This window comes from Monodon monoceros, unplaced genomic scaffold, assembly GCF_005190385.1.
Source record: "Monodon monoceros isolate NGI ecotype Baffin Bay Population unplaced genomic scaffold, NGI_Narwhal_1 Super_Scaffold_18, whole genome shotgun sequence".
Classification (NCBI taxonomy): Eukaryota; Metazoa; Chordata; class Mammalia; order Artiodactyla; family Monodontidae; genus Monodon; species Monodon monoceros.
This window is the reverse complement of record NW_021703774.1, coordinates 29,382,878-29,403,636: the sequence shown is the minus strand read 5'-3', so window position 1 is coordinate 29,403,636 and position 20,759 is coordinate 29,382,878. Positions and strand designations below refer to the sequence as shown.

The following is a 20,759-nucleotide window of genomic DNA, read 5'->3' as shown; positions in this document are numbered from 1 at the left end:
AGATAAAATTATACCCACCCCTATGTTCATAGCAACACTATTCACAATAGCCAAGACACGGAAACAACCTAAATGTCCATCAGCAGATGAACGGATAAAGAAGATGTGGTGTATATGTATACAATGGAATACTACTCAACCATAAAAAGAATGAAATAATGCCATTTGCAGCAACATGAATGCAGGTAGAGATTATCATACTAAGTGAAGTAAGTCAGAAAGGGAAAGACAAATACCATATAATATCACTTATGGAATCTAAAATATGGCACAAATGAACCTATCTACGAAACAGAAACAGACTCACAGACATAGAGAACAGACTTGTGGTTGCCAAGGGGGAGGGGGGAGGGGAGGGAAGAACTGGGAGTTTGGGGTTAGTAGGTGCAAACTATTACATTTAGAATAGATGGACAACGAGGTCCTACTGTATAGCACGGGGCACTACATCCAATCTTCTCGGATAAAACATAATGGAAAAGAATATTAAAAAAAAGTATATATGTGTAAAACTGAGTCACTTTGCTGTACAGCAGAAATTAGCACAACATTGTAAATCAACTATATTTCAATTTAAAAAAGAGAGAATAAAAAGAAGAAACATTTATTATCTCACAAGTGCCATAGATCAGGAGTCTGGGCACAGCTTAATTGGGTCCTCTTCTCAGGGTCTCACAAGGCTGCAATCAAGTTATTCTCATTTAGAGGCTTGACTAGAGGAAAATCTGTTTCCAAGCTAATTCAGAGAGTTGGCAGAATTCAGTTACTTGTTTTTGTATGACTGAAGGACTCATCTCTTTATTGGCTGGAAGCTGGAGACTGGAAGCTGCCCTCATGTCCTAGAGGCTGTCTGCAGTTCTCTGCCACATAGCCCTCTACATAGACAGTTCACCAATTTGCTTCCTCAAGGCTAGCAGTAGAATCTCTATCTCCATAGTCCATGAAGACAGAGTCTTAAATAATATAATTATGAGAGAAACAGCCCATTTCATTTGCTTTATTCTTTTGGTTAAAAGCAAGTCACAGGTTCTATGCATACTCAAGGGATGGAGATGATACAAAGGTGTGACTCATTGTATGTGTGTGGTGAGGACTCACATTAGGATGTGTTCACCAGAGAGACTTACTAGGAATATATTTAATCAAGGATCATATTTAATAGTGAAATAGTAGAAACACTCCCATTAAAGTCAAGAACAAGAAAAGGATGCCTATTATCACCACTAGTCTTCAACATTTTATTGGAGGCTGTAAGTAATGAAAAAAAGTGATATGTAATAATCTATGAAAAAATACAAAATTGTCATTATTTGTGTATGATGTCTACTAGGCATATACAAGAGAATCACATTGTTAGCTATCAGAAGTAAGATGAAAGTTCAAGAGAATTCAATGAAGATAAACATGCAAGAATCAGTAACTTTCATAAACGTCAGCAATAACCCTTACAACACACACATAAAGCTAACAGGAAAAAAAGATTCCATTTGCAAGAGAAAAAAATAGCAGAAAATATTATGGGATAAATCTATTAAGGAATGTATAAGGTTATGACATTTTACTGAAGGAATAAGAGAAAATCTGGAAATTGGGAGACTCAATTTGTAAAGAAAAAAATGGCCCGCAAATTAACTTATAGATTTAATAGAATTCCTCAGGGATTGGCCAAAATAGCAGAGTAGGAAGGTTCTGAGCTTACCTCATTCGATGTGCACACCAAAATTACAACTATTTAAAGAGCAGCTACTGATGTCTTTTGCTGAAGACTAGGAGAAAAAATCTTCTACAACTAAAGATATAAAGAAGAAACAACAAGATGGATAGGAGGAGTGGAGTCATGGGATAGTCAAAACCCATACCCCTGGGCAGGTGACCCAGAAATGGGAGAATAATCATAATTGCTGAGGTTCTCCCCAAGGAGCAAGGGGTCCAAACCCCACAGTGAACACCCCATCCAGGGGTCCTTCACCAGGATGATGAGCCCCCAGAATATTTGCCTTTGAAGGTCAGTGGGGCTTACTTTCAGGAGAGCCAGAGGACTGTGGGAAATAAAGACTCCACTCATAAAGGGCACACATAAAATCTCACACACTATGGGACCCTGGACAGAAGCAGTAATGTGAAAAGAGCACGGGTCATAACCTCTTGCTGATTTTGGAGAGCCTCCCAGAGAGGCAAGTTGCAGTTGGGACTCACTGAGGGGACATACACATGGGCAGCAGACTGTTTTGGGATCTCATACCATAATGAAGACACTAGTGCTAACAAGTGCCATTTTGGAATCCTTCCTCTAGCTTATTAGCAGGACCTGTCCTGTGCACCAGTCGGTTGGCACCAGTCCTGGGATGCCCCAGGCCAAGCAGCTAGCTGGGAAGGGACCCAGCCCCACCCACCAGCAGGTCAGCTGCCATAAGACCCCCTGAGATGTCAGCTGCTCCAGGACTCAGTCCCTCCCACCAGAGGGCCCAAGACATGGTCTCACCCACCAGTTGGATAGCACTCGCCCCAGGACCCCTGGGACCCCACAGCCAGCCATCGGACCCAGCCTCAACCACCAGTGGGTGAACACAAACTATGGGAGCCCCAGGCCTCTCAGTCAGAGACCCCAGGACCCAGCTCTGTCAACCAATGGGTCAGCACTAGACCCAGGGCCGAATCTCACCCACCAGTGGGCAGACACCAAGCCTGGGACCCCCTGGGCCACAACCCAACCCACAAGTAGGTGAATACCAACCCCAGGACCACTAAGTCCTTACAGCCAGCCAGACAGGACCTAGCTACCCACCAGCAGCTGGCAGCCTCTACACAAGGCAGGGCCTGGCAACCAACTGCACTGGGAACCAGCCACAGTAGACAGCCTGTCACAACAGAATGACCCACGCCACCCACATAGAGGGTACCCCTGGAGCATATACTCTGATGACCAGAGAGGAATGTGCTATTGGTCCTCATAGGATATTTCCTACATAAGTCCACTTCTCCAAAACTGGGAAATATAACCAACCTACAAAATACATAGAAATAAAAACAGAGCAAAATGAGGCAACAGAGGAATATGTTCCAGACAAAGGAACAAAATAAAATCTGAGAAGAACTAAGTGAAGTGGAAATAATATACCCAATAAAAATTTCAAGGTAGGGCTTCCCTGGTGGTGCAGTGGTTGAGAGTCCGCCTGCCGATGCAGGGGATGCGGGTTCGTGCCCCGGTCCAGGAAGATCCCATATGCCGTGGAGCGGCTGAGGCCGTGAGCCATGGCTGCTGAGCCTGCACGTTTGGAGCCTGTGCTCCGCAATGGGAGAGGCCACAACAGTGAGAGGCCCGCGTACCGCAAAAAAAAAAAAAAAGTTCAAGGTAATGATCACAATGATAATCAAAGAACTTGGGAGAACATTGGATGAACAGAGTGAGAAGTTTAACAAAGAGTTAGAAAATACAAAGGACAAAATAGAGTTGAAAAACACAACAATTGGAATTAAAAATACACAGTAGAGTAGATGATACAGAGGCATGTTCAGCAAACTGAAAGACAGAGTAGTAGAAATCATTCAAGCTGAAAGGAGAAAAGAAAAAAGAATTTAAAAAAATGATAACAGTTTAAGAGACTTCTGAGACATCAAGTATACTAATATTTGCATTATTGGGGTCCCAAAAAGAGAAGAGAGAAATGGGCAGAAAACATATGTGAAGACATAATAGGTGAAAACGTTCCTAACCTGGGGAAGGAAACAGACATCCAGGTCTAGGAAGCATAGAGAGTCCCAAACAGGGTCAACCCAAAGAGGACCACACCAAAACACACTGTAATTAAAATGGCAAAAATTAAAGATTAAGAGAGAATATTAAAAGCAACAAAGGAAAAGCAACAAGTTACCCACAAGGCCACTCCCAGGAGGTTATCAGCTGACTTTTCAGCAGAAGCTCTGCAGGCCAGAAGGGAATGACACAACATATTTAAAGTGATGAAGGGAAAAACCTACAAACAAGAATACTCTACCCAGCAAGGCTATTATTCAGCTTTGAAGGTGAGAAAAAAGACAAGCAATAGCTAAAAAATTTCAGCACCACAAAACCAGCTTTACAAGGAATATTAAAGGGACTTCTCTAAGTAGAAAGGAAAGGGCACAACTAGGGATATGAAAATTACAAAAGGAAAAACTCATTGGAAAAGGCAAATATGCAGCAAAAGTACTAGATCAACCACTTATAAAGGTAACAGAAAGGTTAAAAGACAAAAATAGTAAAATCATCTCTATACACAATAAGTAATTAAGTGATACTCAAAACAAAAGTATGTAAAATAGGATGCCAAAAGCAGTAAACTTGGGAGGGGGAGTAAAAATGCAGGGTTGTTAAAATGTGTTCAAACTTAAGAGATCAATAACTTAAAATAATAACATATCTGTCTAGCTATCTGGATATATAGATTGCTACATATAAATCTCGTGTGGTTTGGCTAACCACAAACCAAAAATCTATAATTGATACATGCACAAAAAAGATAAAGTAATTCAAAGATAGAAGTCATCATCAAATCACAAGAGATCAAAAAAAAAAGGAACGGAACCAAAACCCCTACAAAACAACCCCCAAACAATGAACAAAATGGCAATAAGTACATATCTATCAATAATTACTTTAAATATAAGTATTTATATTTATAAAGTATAAAATGTAAAAAAATAAGTGTATATTATATTTATTTATAAATACTCCAATCAAAAGATATAGAATTGATACAAAAACAAGACCAAAATATATGCTGCTTACAAGGGACTCACTTCATATCTAAAGATACAAACAGACTGGAAGTGAGGGGATGGAAAAAGATATTCCATGCAAATGAAATGAAAAGAAAGCCAGTACAGCAATACTTAGACAAAACAGACTTTAAAACAAAACTGTAACAAGAGACAAAAAAGGTCATTACATAATGATCAAGGGATAAATACAAGAAGTTATAGCACTTGTAAATATATACATACCCAACATAGGAGCACCTAAATACATAAAGCAAAGATTAACAGACATAAAAGGAGAAATTGACAGTAACACAATAATAGTAGGAGACTTTTAACACCCCACTTACAAGAATGGGCAGATCATCCAGACAGAAAGTCAGTAAGGAAACATTGGTCTTAAATGACACATTAGACCAGATAAACTTAATAGGTCTATATATAACATTCCATACAAAGGCAGCAGAATACACATTCTTTTTTAAAATTTTTGCAACTTTTAATTTTATTTTATTTTTTAAATTGAAGTATAGTTGATTTACAATGTTTCAGGTGTACAGCAAAGTGATTCACACACACACACACACACACACACACACATATATATATATTCTTTCAGATTCTTTTCCATTATAGGTTATTACAAGATATTGAATATAGTTCCCTGTGCTATACAGTAGGTCCTCATTGCTTATCTATTTTATATAAGAATACACATTCTTTTCAAGTGTACATGGAACATTCTCCAGGACAGAGAAGGACAAATACTGTAATTTTTCACTTATATGTGGAATTAAAAAACTCAACAAATGAACAAATATAACTAAATAGAAACAGAATCATAGATACAGAGAAAAAAAATGTGGTTTCCAGAGGGGAGGCCTGTGGGGGGAGGTAAGAAATAGGTGAGGGAGATGAAGAGATACAAACTTCCAGTTATGAAATTAGTGAGCTACAAGTATGAATTATACAGTGTGGGGAATATAGTCATAACTATATAATATCTTTGTATGGTGGCAGATGACAAATAGATTATCACGGTTATTGTTTTGAAATGTGTAGAAACACTGAATTTCTATGTTGTGTACCAGGAACTAACATAGTGTTGTAGGTCATTTATACTTCAAAAACAAACAAACAGAACTCATAGAAAAAGATATCAGATTTGTGTTTACTGAGGTGCGGGGTGGGAGTAGGGAGAATTGGCTGAAAGTGGTCAAAATATACAAACTTCCAGTTATAAGATGAAGGAGTATTAGGGATGTAATGTACAACACGATAAATATAATTAACACTGCTGTAGGTTACATATGAAAGTTGTTAAGAGAGTAAACCCTAAGAGTTCTCGTCACAAGGAAAAATATTTTTTCTACTTTAATTTTATATCCATGAGATGATGGATGCTCACTAAATGTATTTAGGTCATAATTCCATGATGCATGTAAGTCAAATCATTATGCTGCACACCTTAAACTTATACAGTGCTGTATATCAATTATATCTCTAAAACTGGAAGACAAAAATTAATAGAATTACAATAAAACTGATTTTTGGAATTAATACAGCTAAACTAATACATAGCCCAGCACACCAGTAATTGAATTTCAATACAACCTTGTATTTTTGATAATTCTTATAAATATTTTAGGTTGCTTATGTTAATTGAAAAACTAACAAACTTCTGGTGAGCAATTACAAAGCCTTGGACACCTGTAGATGAGCATGAAGATTCTACTGTGGAGTATGTTTCTGAAGTATGTTCTTTTTTGCAAGAAATGAAAAGTAAAAGTATGTCTTTTACTTAGATCTGTACTTGATTATGACATCGAAAGAGAAAATATGAAAGCAAAATATATATGAAAACATCTAAATTAGGTCACGATAGACATGAAAAGGGGTTACTGGGGTACAAGTTTCATATGTCAAAGAGAATGAATTCTGATTGCTGAGCTTATGAGGGGTTTTTTTCTTTCTCTCTTCTTTCTTTCCCCCTTCCTTTTTTCCTCCCTCCCTCCTTCCCTCCCTCCCTCCCTTCCTTCCTTCCTTCCTTCCTTCCGTGGTTTGTGTGCTTGAATTTCAAATGCAATAGTTTCAGACCACTAAGAATGCAAAAATGAGTGTATAACAAATAATTCATGTCAATATCAATAATTTATGCCTTTCAGGAAGTTACATAAGTCTGTTTATATTATATTACACACTTAGATTCAGGAAATCAATGCTCTAAAAATGTCCCATAATGACAACAAATGAGACACAGTATAGTTCATTTTTACATGGAATTCTACATCAGCTGAGAATTTGGCCTCTGTGTATTTTGTAGGGATATCTGTTTTGAGGAAAGATAATTATGTTACAAATTTTTGTTGTTATTGTAAATAAATAAAGCACTTTCTTGTCCTTGCAGAAAAACAAAACAAAACAACCCCAAAAAACAAAAACAACAAAAAAACTAAATTCAGACTTTTCATGGTGTAGATGAGGAAATTGAGCCTCAGTGTCTCCCTCATCCATTCCTTCTTTTTCTTCTTCTCTTTCCCTTTTCAACTAGAACATCATGATCATCTTACTTTTTTTCCCAAAACCTCCCATGCATGTTCTCATTTAATCTTCACAACAGCCCCATGATGTAGATTATGGAGGATAATATTATTGCAATAATAAAGAGGAAGAAAATGAAGCACAGAAAGGTTAACTGACTTGTCTAAAGCCACACAAAAAAATTGGCTTCGGTCTTGGAGTTGAGATTTTCTCCCTCTCTATATAGCAATTTCAAATTACATTATCCTGTTACATCCCTTGGGTTCCTATAAATTATATGCAAGTTTTAGAAAAATTTGTGACCAACCTCTGGCACACTGTATGTATATGAAGAATAACTTTGAAAAAATGGTGCAGGAAGTTTTTTATTTTTCTGTCATTTTCCTCACAAACTATCTGTGCCAGTGCTCCTAAGAGGCATTTCTATTTCAAGCCATGTGACCTAGCCTTTCTGGGCTTCAGATCTGTCATCCGTAAAATGGAAATTCAATGCTGGAAGACTAATTTCATTTCAGTATGAAATGAAATTAGTCTTTTTTATCAGACAGTCAATCTTATCAGGTAGTACAAACTAGGTTTATTCTTTTGAAGTCTGGCACAAACATACAAACCTGATTGGATATAAATCTCTTTGTTGTAGCAATGGCACAAAAAGGTATACTTTCTTTTCCTAGGTTTTAGATGCAAATGTACTTTAAAAAATGGATACTTATAGAATAATGAAACCTTAGAACTCAACTATCATCTGGACCTGCCCCTTTAATTTATAGTGAGAGAAATTAGATGTAAAGAGATCTAAAGAAATGTGATTGTCTTAAATTTATAAAGCCAGTCAGTAGAAGGTTCTGTTATTGATACAATCTTCTTTTCCTACAATAGTGTGTTAGTCTAAATTTCCAGTGAGCAATTCATAAACATGTTCCTTCCAGGAGCACACCCAGTTAATTCAAAGAAGAGCCATATAGCACCATCTGGGATGCCTATAACTGTGTTCCCCCAAAGTGAATTTAAAATGAACTACTATAAATCTAAAACTATTTGCTGACTTCAAAATTGTGAAAAGAATGCTCCAGGATAGGTTAAAAAATGAGTTGCCTACTGATTTTTATTTTCCTCTGCTTTTTATTTTCTCCAAACATTCTACATTGAACATGTGTTCCTTATGTAATCCTAAAAAAAAAAAAAAGTGTAGTTAAAAAGATGGATTACTTAATGCATGGAGCAAGCCCTTGAAATAACACAGTTAAAAGAAAATTAATACCCTAAAGCATCATTAATAGTCATAAAATACTCTAAGCATGTCACAATTACTAGACTGAAATTTAAACTACTGAAAGAGAAATTTGAGATCCATGAGGCTATAGCCCATCACAAGAAAGGAGATATTTTCTCCTCTTTAAAAACATTATTTGAAACATTTCCTTTCAAAATGTAATAACTTTAGCTGTCTCTTCAGAAGGGGTTTATCTGGTATAATGTCTCTTAAATTTTTCCTCAATAAATTTTAGTAATTTGATGTTTTTAGTGTTCTTTGGAAATTGGTTATGGTAAGCATTGTAGTATTGTGTCACTATAAGCTTAAAAATAGCAAAATGTATGATTTCCATAAGAGCAGATGTTGTACAGGATGGCACCTGTCATAGATGTGACTGTAAACCACATGTATGACAGATTGCATGGCTGATGTGCCATCTGGGAAAGCAGCAAAGGTGCCCAGTGGACAGTTTTGAACTTGCAAAGAGGACATTAACGTGGAAATATTAATTCCCTTTGTCATTTCATATTATTATCTGAAAATTCTCTCACACTATTATCTGAGGTTAAATTGGCTGCTAATATTGGTCTTTTTGCTGTATTTTGCACAAATAACTTACTGTACTGAAATGCATTTATAAAAGGAGGATGTGATAGGCAGAATGCTAAAAAGGTGTCCCCCACCCCAGCTACCTGCCCCAAGATTCCTGTCCCCTGGTTATCCAATCAAATATCAAAGTAATTTAGGTACTGCTGTGAAGGGACTTTGCAGATGCAATTAAGATGACTAATTAATTACCTTAAGATAGGGAGATTGTCCTGGATTATCTGGGCGGGCCCAATGTAATCACATAAGTCCTTAAAAAGAGAAGAAGGCAGAAGAAGATTCTAAATGTGGAGAATTTAAGTACCATTGCTTGTGCTGAGATGCAGGGGCCCATGTAGTAGGACTGAAGAGAGGCCTCTAAAAGGTAAGGGCAGCCCCACCTGACAACCAGCAAGGAAATGAGGACCTCGGGCCAAGCACCTGAATGAGCTTAGAAGCAGACTCTATCCCAAGTCTTCAGTAAAGAATGCGTCTCTATTGACATCTTGATTTTGCCATGTGAGACCCATGTTGGACTTCTAACCCGTGGAACTATGAGCTAATACATGAGTGTTGTTTTAACACACTTTGTTTGTGGTAATTTGCTTCCACAGCAATAGGAAACTAATACAGAGGGGAGACTGTCAAAGATCAGAAAGAGTGTGTCTGTTGTTACAACCAGCAAAAAGCAAAATGTAGCTACAAGAGGAATCCAAACTTAACAGCAATGGAAGGAGGTTGCAATATTGGGAGTAGGAAGCTGGAGAAGAGGAAAGCAAGAAAAGGACTAAGGACTATGATCTATAATTATAATTACCTTTGGAAGGTTTGCTGTATTTTTTTTTTTAGAAGATGTTGGGGGTAGGAGTTTATTAATTAATTTATTTATTTATTTTTGCTGTGTTGGGTCTTCGTTTCTGTGCGAGGGCTTTCTCTAGTTGTGGCAAGCAGGGGCCACTCTTCATCGCGGTGCGCGGGCCTCTCACTATCGCGGCCTCTCTTGTTGTGGAGCACAGGCTCCAGACGCGCAGGCTCAGTAGTTGTGGCTCACGGGCCTAGTTGCTCCGCGGCACGTGGGATCCTCCCAGACCAGGGCTTGAACACGTGTTCCCTGCATTAGCAGGCAGATTCTCAACCACTGCGCCACCGGGGAAGCCCCTGTATTTTTGTTTTTAAGATGAGAGAGATTCCAACATGCTGAAAGGAAGGTGGTAGAAAGAGAGAGATAGAAGATACTGAGGGAAAAAAAGAGCCAATCTCTGAAGATGAAAGGGGATGAGTTGCAAAGAATACATGGAGAGATGAGTCTAGGAAAGGAGAAACACATCTTCCTTTAAAAGGGAGAAGAGAAGAAAGAATGAATCCAAAACCAGGTTAATTTTTGAATAGGGTGGCAGGAAATGCTAAGAAAGTTCTTGTCTGGAGACTTCTACTATCATCTGAAGTAGGAAATGAGGCCAGCTGCAAAGAGTAACAAGGAGCACATGTTTGATAAGACTGGAGAAGGTTTGACGTTGCTTTTGTGGACAATGTAATACAAGATCGCCCAGAGAAGCATGGGATGATGGCTGGGCGGCACTGAAGCCCCGGGAAGCTGGAGCTCGTGAGTGATTCATGGCCCCATCCATAGGGCTGGGAGACTTTTTCTGTGGCTGATCAGCCACAGTAATTGGGGTGCAAGGAGCACAAGCAGTTGGCTTCCTTGCACCCAACTAGGAGTTGGGTTTCCTGCCAGGCCAATGCAGTGGTAGAAAAGGATGGAGGATTGTGGAAATGTGGAATTGAAGTGACAGATCACAGATTCTAAACTGAGTAAGAAAGGAAATGAAGGGCTTCCCTGGTGGTGCAGTGGTTGAGAGTCTGTCTGCTAATGCAGGGGACACGGGTTCGAACCCTGGTCTGGGAGAATCCCACGTGCCGCGGAGCAACTAGGCCCGTGAGCCACAACTACTGAGCTTACGCGTCTGGAGCCTGTGCTCCACAACAAGAGGGGCCGCTATAGTGAGAGGCCCACGCACCGCGATGAAGAGTGGCCCCCACTTGCCACAACTAGAGAAAGCCCTCGCACAGAAACGAAGACCCAACACAGCAAAAATAAATAAATTAATTAATAAACTCCTACCCCCAACATCTTCTTTAAAAAAAAAAAAGAAAGGAAGGAAGTGAAGGCTGCAGGGACCTGATAAATGAGGAAGGGCAAGAGGCTGAATTTCCCTCTTAGTTCTGACTGGCTGAGGAGTCACATAAATATTTCCCAGTGAGGTTCCACACACATCAATTTACTGCAGTACCCATCTGACTCGTCTTTTTCTTTTAGAAGAAACGTTTCCATTCCCAAGTGGACTGACAGTTTTAAAGTACTATCTCCAGAGAGAGCCTAATTTTCTCATTAGTGGTTATGGTCTTGATATAATTTATGATATTTTTCCTCTCTTCCATGAGACCTTCTTAATCTAGGCTTTCTAATGATAATTATAGCTAATATTTTAAAAACAATTATTATATCCCAGACACAGTGCAAAATGCTCTACACACGTTACATCATTTAACCACCATTAAAAAAAGCCCTCAGAAGTTTGACGTTTTATTCTGCCAATGAGAAAACTGAGACTTAAGGAGCTAAATGTATTTATCCAAGTTCTAAGTACCAGTCAGTTGGAGAGCCTGAACTCAAACACTGGACTGTCTGACTCCACAGTGCATGCTCTTGCCATAAGGCCATATTGTGGGTTCAAATGATACAGAATATCAGGGAACTATATTCAATATTCTGTGATAAACCAGAATGGAAAAGAATATGAAAAAGCATATATATGTATAACTGAGTCATTTTGCTGTACAGCAGAAATTAACACAACATTGTAAATCAAGTATACTTCAATAACATTTTTTTTTTAATGATACAGAACGTTGGAGAGGGGGAAATTTTCCCCTCTAACCTCTTGAGTTCTTGTGACTGGATTAACAATAAAATTGACACAAGACAGATTAACATGAGAAAAAGAAATTTTAATTTATGCACAGGGATGTCCCACAGAAATAGGATCTAAGAAGTGGCCAAAGCAGGCAGCTTTTTGTACTTTTTAGACAAAGAAACAATAAATTTGTGAGGAATTGAGAGGACAAAGAAATTTAGGTGTGGGGTGCCCATTAGTAAAGAATATAACAGAGTTTGGGCTTGGGGTAGTAAATTAAAGAAATAACAAGGTTTGTTTATATAGGCTTCTCCCTTCCAGGCACAAATTCTCTCTCTTTGTCAATAAGGGTGTCCCTTCTACCTCTGGATGCAGGCTGGTACATCCTTTCATGTGAAAGTGAAAGGGAGTGTACCTTTCACACAAAAACTTTATTTCCTGTTTTCAGGGAGACAGGAGGATCAGAGTGTCCCTCTTGTGTTGGCTGTTTCTTAAGTAACTTTAATTCATAATAATCGATATGCCATTGGCACACATTTTGGGTTGGCCTACTCTGGGCCCCAACAAGGGCTAAGTTGCCGATCAATGTATGTCTGTTAACTGGGTAATGCATCAATGAGTGATGGCAGGAAGTTGCAGGGACAAAAGATTCCTGTCCGCTCCAACAGAGATCTAGTGAAAGCTCTCTGCTTTCTCTTTTCTCAGTCCTTCAGAGGTAATTAGATACTAAATGCAGAGGTTCTGTACTCATGGAAAATTAGTGGCAATTTCTGAGAAGATAATAAATTACTTAAGCTTTTAATTGAATACTGCTTTTGCTGGTGGGAAGAAAACTGGAAAATACAAGAGAGTCTTTGATAATCTTCATCTTCCCAAAGAATGAAATCTAATTGTAGGAAATTATTAAGGCAGCTGGTTTATGTTGTTAGGTTTGAATGGGGGAGAATGTAAAGGAGGAAGTAGTAACATTTGTAAACCAACTGATGAAAGGACATGTTAACACATAATGCTAAGCCATCATCTAGCATCAAAATAGACAAATGTTATTAAAACAAACTGATATATAGTTGGTTTTGATTTATTTTCAATTGACTCATTTAGTCACTAGATCCTTTATATGGAAAGTGTGGTCCCTCATGGGGAGCTTCTTAGAAATGCACACTCCCAGGCCTATGAGTCAGAACTGCACTTTAGTAGGATCCCAGTGGTTTGCATGCACACTTGAATTTCAGAAGCTCATTCTGTTTATTCACTACCAAGCACCAACTAGTCTCAAGTTTATAAGAAATACAGTGTGTCATTAACTTCTAAGGACTTTATTTCTGCTTATTCATAGACAACTGAAAAACAGCTATCTTATTTTTCAAATTCCTTGGAATTACATAATCTGACAATTTATTCACAAATAAAATGCACTTTTTTACTTCAAGATATCTTTTCATAGTAATTAATTTTCATGCAACACCTGGAGGATAGGATTTGGAACAGTAAAATTCCAAAATTCCCCTGAAAAAGGAATGAAAAATCTTGTCCAGGAAGATTTATGGAAAATGGGTAGGAATAGTTATTTGAGAGTGGCCAAATCCATTGTCAGGATTTTCAGCTGAGACCCTGTCTGATGGAGGCTGATTTGATTTCCAAACAAGTGCCACCTCCTAATTGAACTGTCAGTCTGAGCAAGGACACCAGCCCAGTGCATCAGTTTATCTATTGGAAAGAAAAATCAATGACTGCTCAAAAATCATGCACCAGCAGCATGCGGTATGTTGAATACGTTAAACTGCCTTCTGATATTTATATCAGAACCCCTTGATATTTATAAATCAAGCTGTTGATTGTTAGTCCAAATTAAGACTTCAAATTCAACCAACATTAAATCTCTTACTTTACAGCCATTTCTGAGATATTGTGCATGTTTATATGTGTTGTTTGGGATTTTAGATCTTTGGATACTTCTCCTCTGAAGAAGATTCTCTTACTTCGCAAATGGATGAAGAAAATTTGGTTTTCCTCGTTTCTAGAAAACAACGAGTTGTAATTTCAGGTGATAATTTAAATTTCCCTAACAGATTAATGTGGGTTTTAATATTTTCTCAAAAATAAATATTGGGACTATAACATTTCCATTAAACCATTTTTCATCTTATTTACTTGATCAATACTTTGTAACAAGAAAGGGGAGTGACAGTTTCGAATGCAATATCAGAAGAAACTTGCAGTTGAGTTGGAAATATCATTGCTCTGAAGGACACTAAGTAAGGTATGTTAGGGAGGGAAATTCCCATTTTCCTGAAGAGGTTCAGATCTTAAGTTAAAGCTCTCTACAATGTCACCTCAATAATGCATGCTTTGGTACCAAATGGATAATATTTTTAAAAATAAATATTCTTAAAATTGAATTTTCAAGTTTTCACTTATTAGAACTCTTTCCCACGTTCTCACCCTTAATTATCTTATGGAGGTTTAACCCTACACCTCTAAAACTGTAAATTTGGGCCAATCACAGAGGAGTGTTACCTCAGGTTAAGAGGTCTCCAGTTTACATATGTCATTTGTTTTAAAATTTGAAACTGGATCCCAGGAACTCATTTTCCTCTCCACTATTGACAACTTGGGTTTTCTTTCCTTTCTTCCCTACAGGGAGGAAGAAGTCCAAGGTGAGGAAAGGCAAACCCTGGAATCTTCCCCATCCTCCAGCATTTCATAGCAAATTCTGAGATGAAGGGCATAGTCTAGGTCAAATCTGGTGTTCCTTAAAAGAAAAAAAAAAACCCCAGTCCTTCGTGAGCAAAACCCACCCTTGTTTTTGACCCTTCCTTAGCCCAACCATAGGCCTCACCAGAGCCTAACCTCTGGGCCCCTCCATGGGAACTATCATCAAAGAACAGAAGCAAGGGAGTTATCCCTGCTTCTGTCATCACTGAGTGAAGAGTGGCCAGTGAGTAAGGGAGACATGTTGCTGGCATCCTAAATTAGAACTTTGAAAGCATCTTTATAGATAGCAGTTGGGTTCTGTAACTTGTTTATTCACTCAGCAAATAATTGTAAGGTCTACTTTGTGGGCCAAGTAACTTTCTAAGTGCTGGGGACACAGCAATGAACAAACAATCATAAATCCCTGACGTCATGGAGTCTACATTCTAAAGGGGAGAGATAGACAATAAAAAAATCAAACAAGTAAATTAAGTGTTACAGAAAAAGTAATAAAGTAGGCAGGCTGTGGAGAAAAATAAAACAGGAGTGTGGGAAGAAGCTGGTTTGGAGAGATTTTAAATAGGGTAGTTGGGGAAAACCTGAAGGAGTTATGAGAGCGAACCACACACTTCACGCTGGAGTGGAGTGGTAGGGGGACAGTAGTAGAAGATGAGGTTAGAGAGGCAACAGTGGCATGGGCACAGATGTCCAAGGACTTGTGGACATGCCAAAGACTTCTGAGTGAGACAGAAAGCTGTGAGAAGACTGCAGAGAGGAGAGAGGCCTGGCCTGAGTTACCCTTCAAATGTTCTGGTTTCTGTGATAAAAGTAGTCTATAGTGGGGAAGGAGTTGAAGCAAAGAGAATGATGGTGGCTTGGAACAAAATAATATTCTGTGCCTGTTTTTTCATTATTGACCCCTCCAAGGAATCTTTTGGACCTTCTTTTCTAATCTCATCCCAAATCCCCTCTCAACCTCCTTCCCCCTGAACCCCAGACATTATAATACCTCAGATATACTGTGTATCAGTCTATGTACTGTATGTATATCTGAGCTTTTGACACAGAGAGTAAAACTCATTCACACACCACTGCCACCGCCACCCCCTGCCCAAGAACCAATTTGTACCCCTTTGGGAGCAATAATTTCTCTGTTGAGAATGCATGAATATGGGGGATAATACTGGAGTATGAGATTTGTCCACTTGCTTTTCCTCTCTAAGAGTTTACAATTATAAAAACTTGATTTAAATCATCCACATAGGCAAAGAAACTTGAAAGTGTTTTCTTCAAAATGCATAAAGTAAAAAAAAAAAAAAAAAGCCTTAATAACAGTATTAAAGTAGTTTCATTCTTTTGTACTGGAAAGCCTGAGATAGTATTAGGTTTTTATTCTGTGTAAATCACATGGTGATAGTTCAAAGAAAGAGCTCCTGAGATGTGAAGATCTTAAAATAGAAATGATTCTAAAAGACCTTTGGAAAACTCATTCTCTGAAATGTACACATGGGGGTGGGATGGGGTATGATCTTACATTTTCTCTGGGAATTCATGCACCGTGTTTAGTTGGAAAACACTATAACATCAGATTACTATCTCTAAGGATAATTAAAAAGCAATAGTTGCTCATTTTTTGGTTTTATTCCACTTTAATTTTTAAGTAACTAAAGCCTTTCTAGCAAAAAGTTGGTTGTTTCCTTTTTCTTTTTTTTAAATAAAACTAACAAGTGACTTTTAGGATCTTTACTGCTAGGAGTTGAAATGAGTGTTGTGCCATCAACAGGTAGTAGAAGACGGGATGTGGTTAAGTGCATTGTCAAGATTCCTCAGTTGGATTTACTAATAACAGCTTCTCAGAAAGGATTGATAACAGTCTTTAATAGCCAGGTAATTTGAAAGCTTGGATTCCTTCCTCCCTCCTTTCTTCCTTCCTTCCTCTCTTTTGTTTTGTCTATGCATTATGCCTATGTATCAGATGCAGCAGAAACCATAGCCATATTTCAGAGTTATTCCAAAAAAAACACCAAGTATTACTAAAACGAGGAGCTCGCTGAACCCCACAGCAGTTTTTGAGATTTTGGTAACTGCATTCGGCATTGTTCCTTGGGGTGTCATATTGAACCATGTGGCATCAGCATAATTAAGGATGATCCTGGATAATTTCTCAGATAACATCATAAACACTCACAAGCCAAGTGATTTTGTCATAATACTACCAAGTAATAAAAGATCCCAACAAGAACCTTGTACTTGAAGTTAAAAACAAGGCTCAAATTCTAGCTCCTCTATTTTAACAGCCTAGATGTTAAGTAGGGAACTTAATGAGCCAACTTGTATCTTTTCACGTCTCTTTTTTTCATATCTGTAAAATGAAGACAATAGGATCAGTCTCCTCTCCCTCAGAGGATTGTAGTGAATTTCAAATGAGATAATGAATGTTGGAAACATTTTAAGGCATTGCTATTATTGTCACTTCTTTCTAAATTTATGTTTTGGACTTCTATTTTCAAAATATGAGAGATTTTCATGGAATGTATGATGATATCATCTGTATCATATTTCACCATGAAAATAAATGTTTGGTGTTAAATGTCAAAAAATTGGTCCAATTATTAGTTTATTTCCAAGTAGAGGCAAGCTTTATACAAATAAAATATATTTAAAATAATCATCACATGATTAAAATTTCAACAATAATTTTTAGCCTTTCAGTGATTTCCATCATAGGCAGCCAGATCGTGTCAGAGTGGGTGGCCTGCACCCAGAGGTGCAGCAGGAGATTCTGAGTACGGGCGTGGAGACTGGCTTTGCCTCCACACCGCCAGCTGTGCATGATACTTTTTATATCCAGGCCCCAGTTCCTCCTCACCCAAACCAGAGAATATCCCTCCCTACGTAGTTGTGCTGTTTACATGAGTTAATCAACATAAAGCACTTAACATCATTGTAAGCACTTAGTAAATGTTGGCAATTACAATTATGAACAAATAATGTGAAAATAAAAATGGATTTGCCTCATTGAAGTGTGAAAACCTTCCTTGATCACTCTTTTCTCGATGCATTAATTCCCTTCTCATTTTTTACCTTTATTTCCTCAAAAATAGAACTAACATGGTATCTAAAGAAAAACAGTGAGGAGGAAAATTATGATCTTCATAATGAAATAGTTCAGGATTATGTGAAATAAGTGAGAGGGCATTATCATATTTCCAGATATGTCTCTCTCTCTCTCTCTCCCTCACACTCACACACACACTCACTCACACATGCTTATAGGCGCACACATGTGTACTCACAAACATGCAGATGCTCACCACCTGTTTCTATTTAAAGATTTGGTACTCCAGGAATAAATAGTATTTTTCTGCATGCCTTAAAAATAGGATGGTACATTCTGTGAGAAAAGTAATTTGGCAGGGTAGGTCACAGGAATAATTTATTAAAAGATAGCCGTTAATAATGCAAAATATCTTACACCCACAGTTTAGGCTCTATCTGAGGTAGAATAAATACATTTAAGGATTTTCATGGTGCTCGCTGGAGGGCTTGGTGATGTAGACTGTAAACGTCATTAATGAAAGTTCCTACAAAAAGGCTAGATTTAGAAAATTCAGAAGATATATAAGGATTATAAAAATTTTAGAGCAGATTAGAGAATTTTAAACAAGTGACTTCCCCTAAAGATAGAGATAGAGAAATAGAAGAGGAATTTCTTTGAGCCCTTTATTTTTTCCATCTAGAAAAAAGTCCCGGTTGCAAAAGCATTTTTGAACTCTTCAGATGAAAGACAGTCTGTGATGACCAGAACTAACAGTTTTAGTAATCTCGATTTACTTTTTCTCCTTTTCACATGAGCCATCCTTCTGGGCAGCCATTTTCTAGACTTTCCCCAAGACCATTAGAGCACGCAAAAGAAACTAGGTCATTAATATATTTCAGACGCTAACCTTTACCTTGGGAGCATTTAACAAGCTTTAAGGGTATAAGAGGCTGCTCAAGTAATACATACTAGCTCTGCTTGGATAAATCTATGATTCTCAGCCAGCATAGTACTTAGGATATGATATTCATTCAATACATATTTATTGAATAAAAGAGAAAGCCCATTGGATAGAATGTTCTTAAATCTCAGTAACTTGAGAGATATCTCAAATGAAAAGTTTTTTTTTCTGTATCAATCTATATTCATATTGACCTGTTTACCGTTCTTGCCATTGCTGTTAGTATTATTTTGCAGTCCCAATTTTTGGTATCAAATGTTGCTCTGAATAGCTAAAGAATGTGAGGCAGTTTGCAAATAGGAGGAACAAATAACTAATAAAGTTTAAGCCTAAGAGCATAGTGACCAGGCTTAAAGACAAGCCACAGAAACATAAACTTGCCCAAAGCAAACAGTGCATTATTTTACAGAGCTAGATTACAGCTAGATTTTTCAGAGGCAGAAGGAACAAGGAGACTAACAGAAGGTAGAAATGACAAGTGAGGTTAACCAAAGAGGTACCGTGTTGCTTTAGAGCCAGCATTTTCATCTTTAATTGTAGTGCCAGCTGGGGATCATTATTCTCTTCCTTTTTCTTATAGATGAGAGTTCAGACCAGCACCAATGTTACAGTAAGTACTTTAAAAAATTCCTAATTAAGTTAAACTGACTGATGATGGTTCCTCCATAACTAATCAAAATCTCAATGAAGAGCCTGAATACACTCTGAGAATAAGAGGTTTTCATAGACTGTAGCTTTATTGACTAGGATCCAAACTAAACCTTGAGCAACAGCAAAGAGGACACAGACCTTGCTTTCTGAGTTAATCTGATTGTAGAGCATTGCTTGGAAACTGACTATTCCTTGGAAGCTTCAATTTAAAATCTTCGCCTGTTTTTCTAAGTGCTCACTATTGAGGAAAGTGAAAGACAGACAAAACCCATGTTGTGAGAACAAGGAAATAGCCAGTGAAAATTATTTGAAAACATTTTATTCTAAACTTGAAAACAGCATAAAAAACTTGAGTGCAATATTGTAATTTATTTAATCCATATTGCTAACTGGAACAGTAATCTTGTGGCAGATATTGTAAAGCTATGGTGAATTGCTCTCAGAATCCCACTGTGGCTTTATGATAGATGGAGAATGATTGACTTTCACCCTGCTTGTATGCACTGAAATGCACTGAGGGTGCCATGCAGAGGAGCCTCCATTTCTGAAACTTTCTTAAAATTCCTAACGGGTTTTACAGAAGGTTCAAGGGCATGCCTGAAACACAGGCAGCAGTTTCTGGCACAGAAGACACTCACAAGTGGGAGCCATTGTTCTCGTAAAGTAGTGTGTTGTCAGAGATATTATGAATCCTAGCCATGCCAATCTGGTGACTTTAGGAAAGCACAAGGCAGACTCACTGACCTCAACTTGATCACTGACCAGATGACCACCAAGGTCTTTTCCAGCTAAAAAATTTAAGCATGAGGACAGGGCCAGAAAACTCACTTAATCGGTGCCCTAAATCTAGTCCCACTGAGTTCCTGTGCAGAAGTGCTCTCATGTAAAAGAACAGTGCATAAAGATGACTGCTTGGTCAGTGGCTGTGTGCTTCCAGGGAGCTGTGCCAGGCTCTAGCTGTGTCATTCTCCAGATGATGGTTCTGAGAAACTCAGGCTGAGGGTGAAAGGGAAAAAGATGGAAGCCTCTTCTCAGGACATTGAAGAAGAGACCTTGTGTGGCTCCTCTGCAAATAAGGGGGCAAAATGGGGCTTTTAATGTAAGTAATCTGCTCTTTTAGTAGCCACCATTGTGTGATAAAACAAAACACAATATACTCCAAAACACAACATGCCAATCCTATGCTTTTCTATCAGGATACCTCCTGGATTACAGGTTGTGATTACCTCTCTCAGCTGAAACGAATTGTTGCTACTACTGAAAGGACCATTATTGTCTGGGATTATAAAGCTCAAGGGAGCAGCCAGGTACTGTGCCAAGAGATACTCAAAGAAATTGGATTGTCTTTTCCATACTGGGAGGAAATGAGCAACACACTTT

The 20,759-nt window shown here is 38.1% G+C and overlaps 1 protein-coding gene across 2 annotated transcripts in view; it reads left to right on the top strand.

Moving 5' to 3' along the window:
• The window catches only part of WDR64 (WD repeat domain 64), a 146,653-nt gene that overhangs the window by 9,620 nt on the left and 116,274 nt on the right, over positions 1 to 20,759 (top strand). The window contains exons 3-6 of one of the 2 annotated variants that reach the window (XM_029229280.1): positions 13,975 to 14,077; positions 16,511 to 16,614; positions 19,309 to 19,338; positions 20,576 to 20,686. In XM_029229280.1, the coding sequence (XP_029085113.1) occupies positions 13,975 to 14,077; positions 16,511 to 16,614; positions 19,309 to 19,338; positions 20,576 to 20,686 (348 nt within the window). The remainder of the gene's footprint in view (positions 1 to 13,974; positions 14,078 to 16,510; positions 16,615 to 19,308; positions 19,339 to 20,575; positions 20,687 to 20,759) is intronic. The other variant, XM_029229279.1, reaches the window with a different exon arrangement.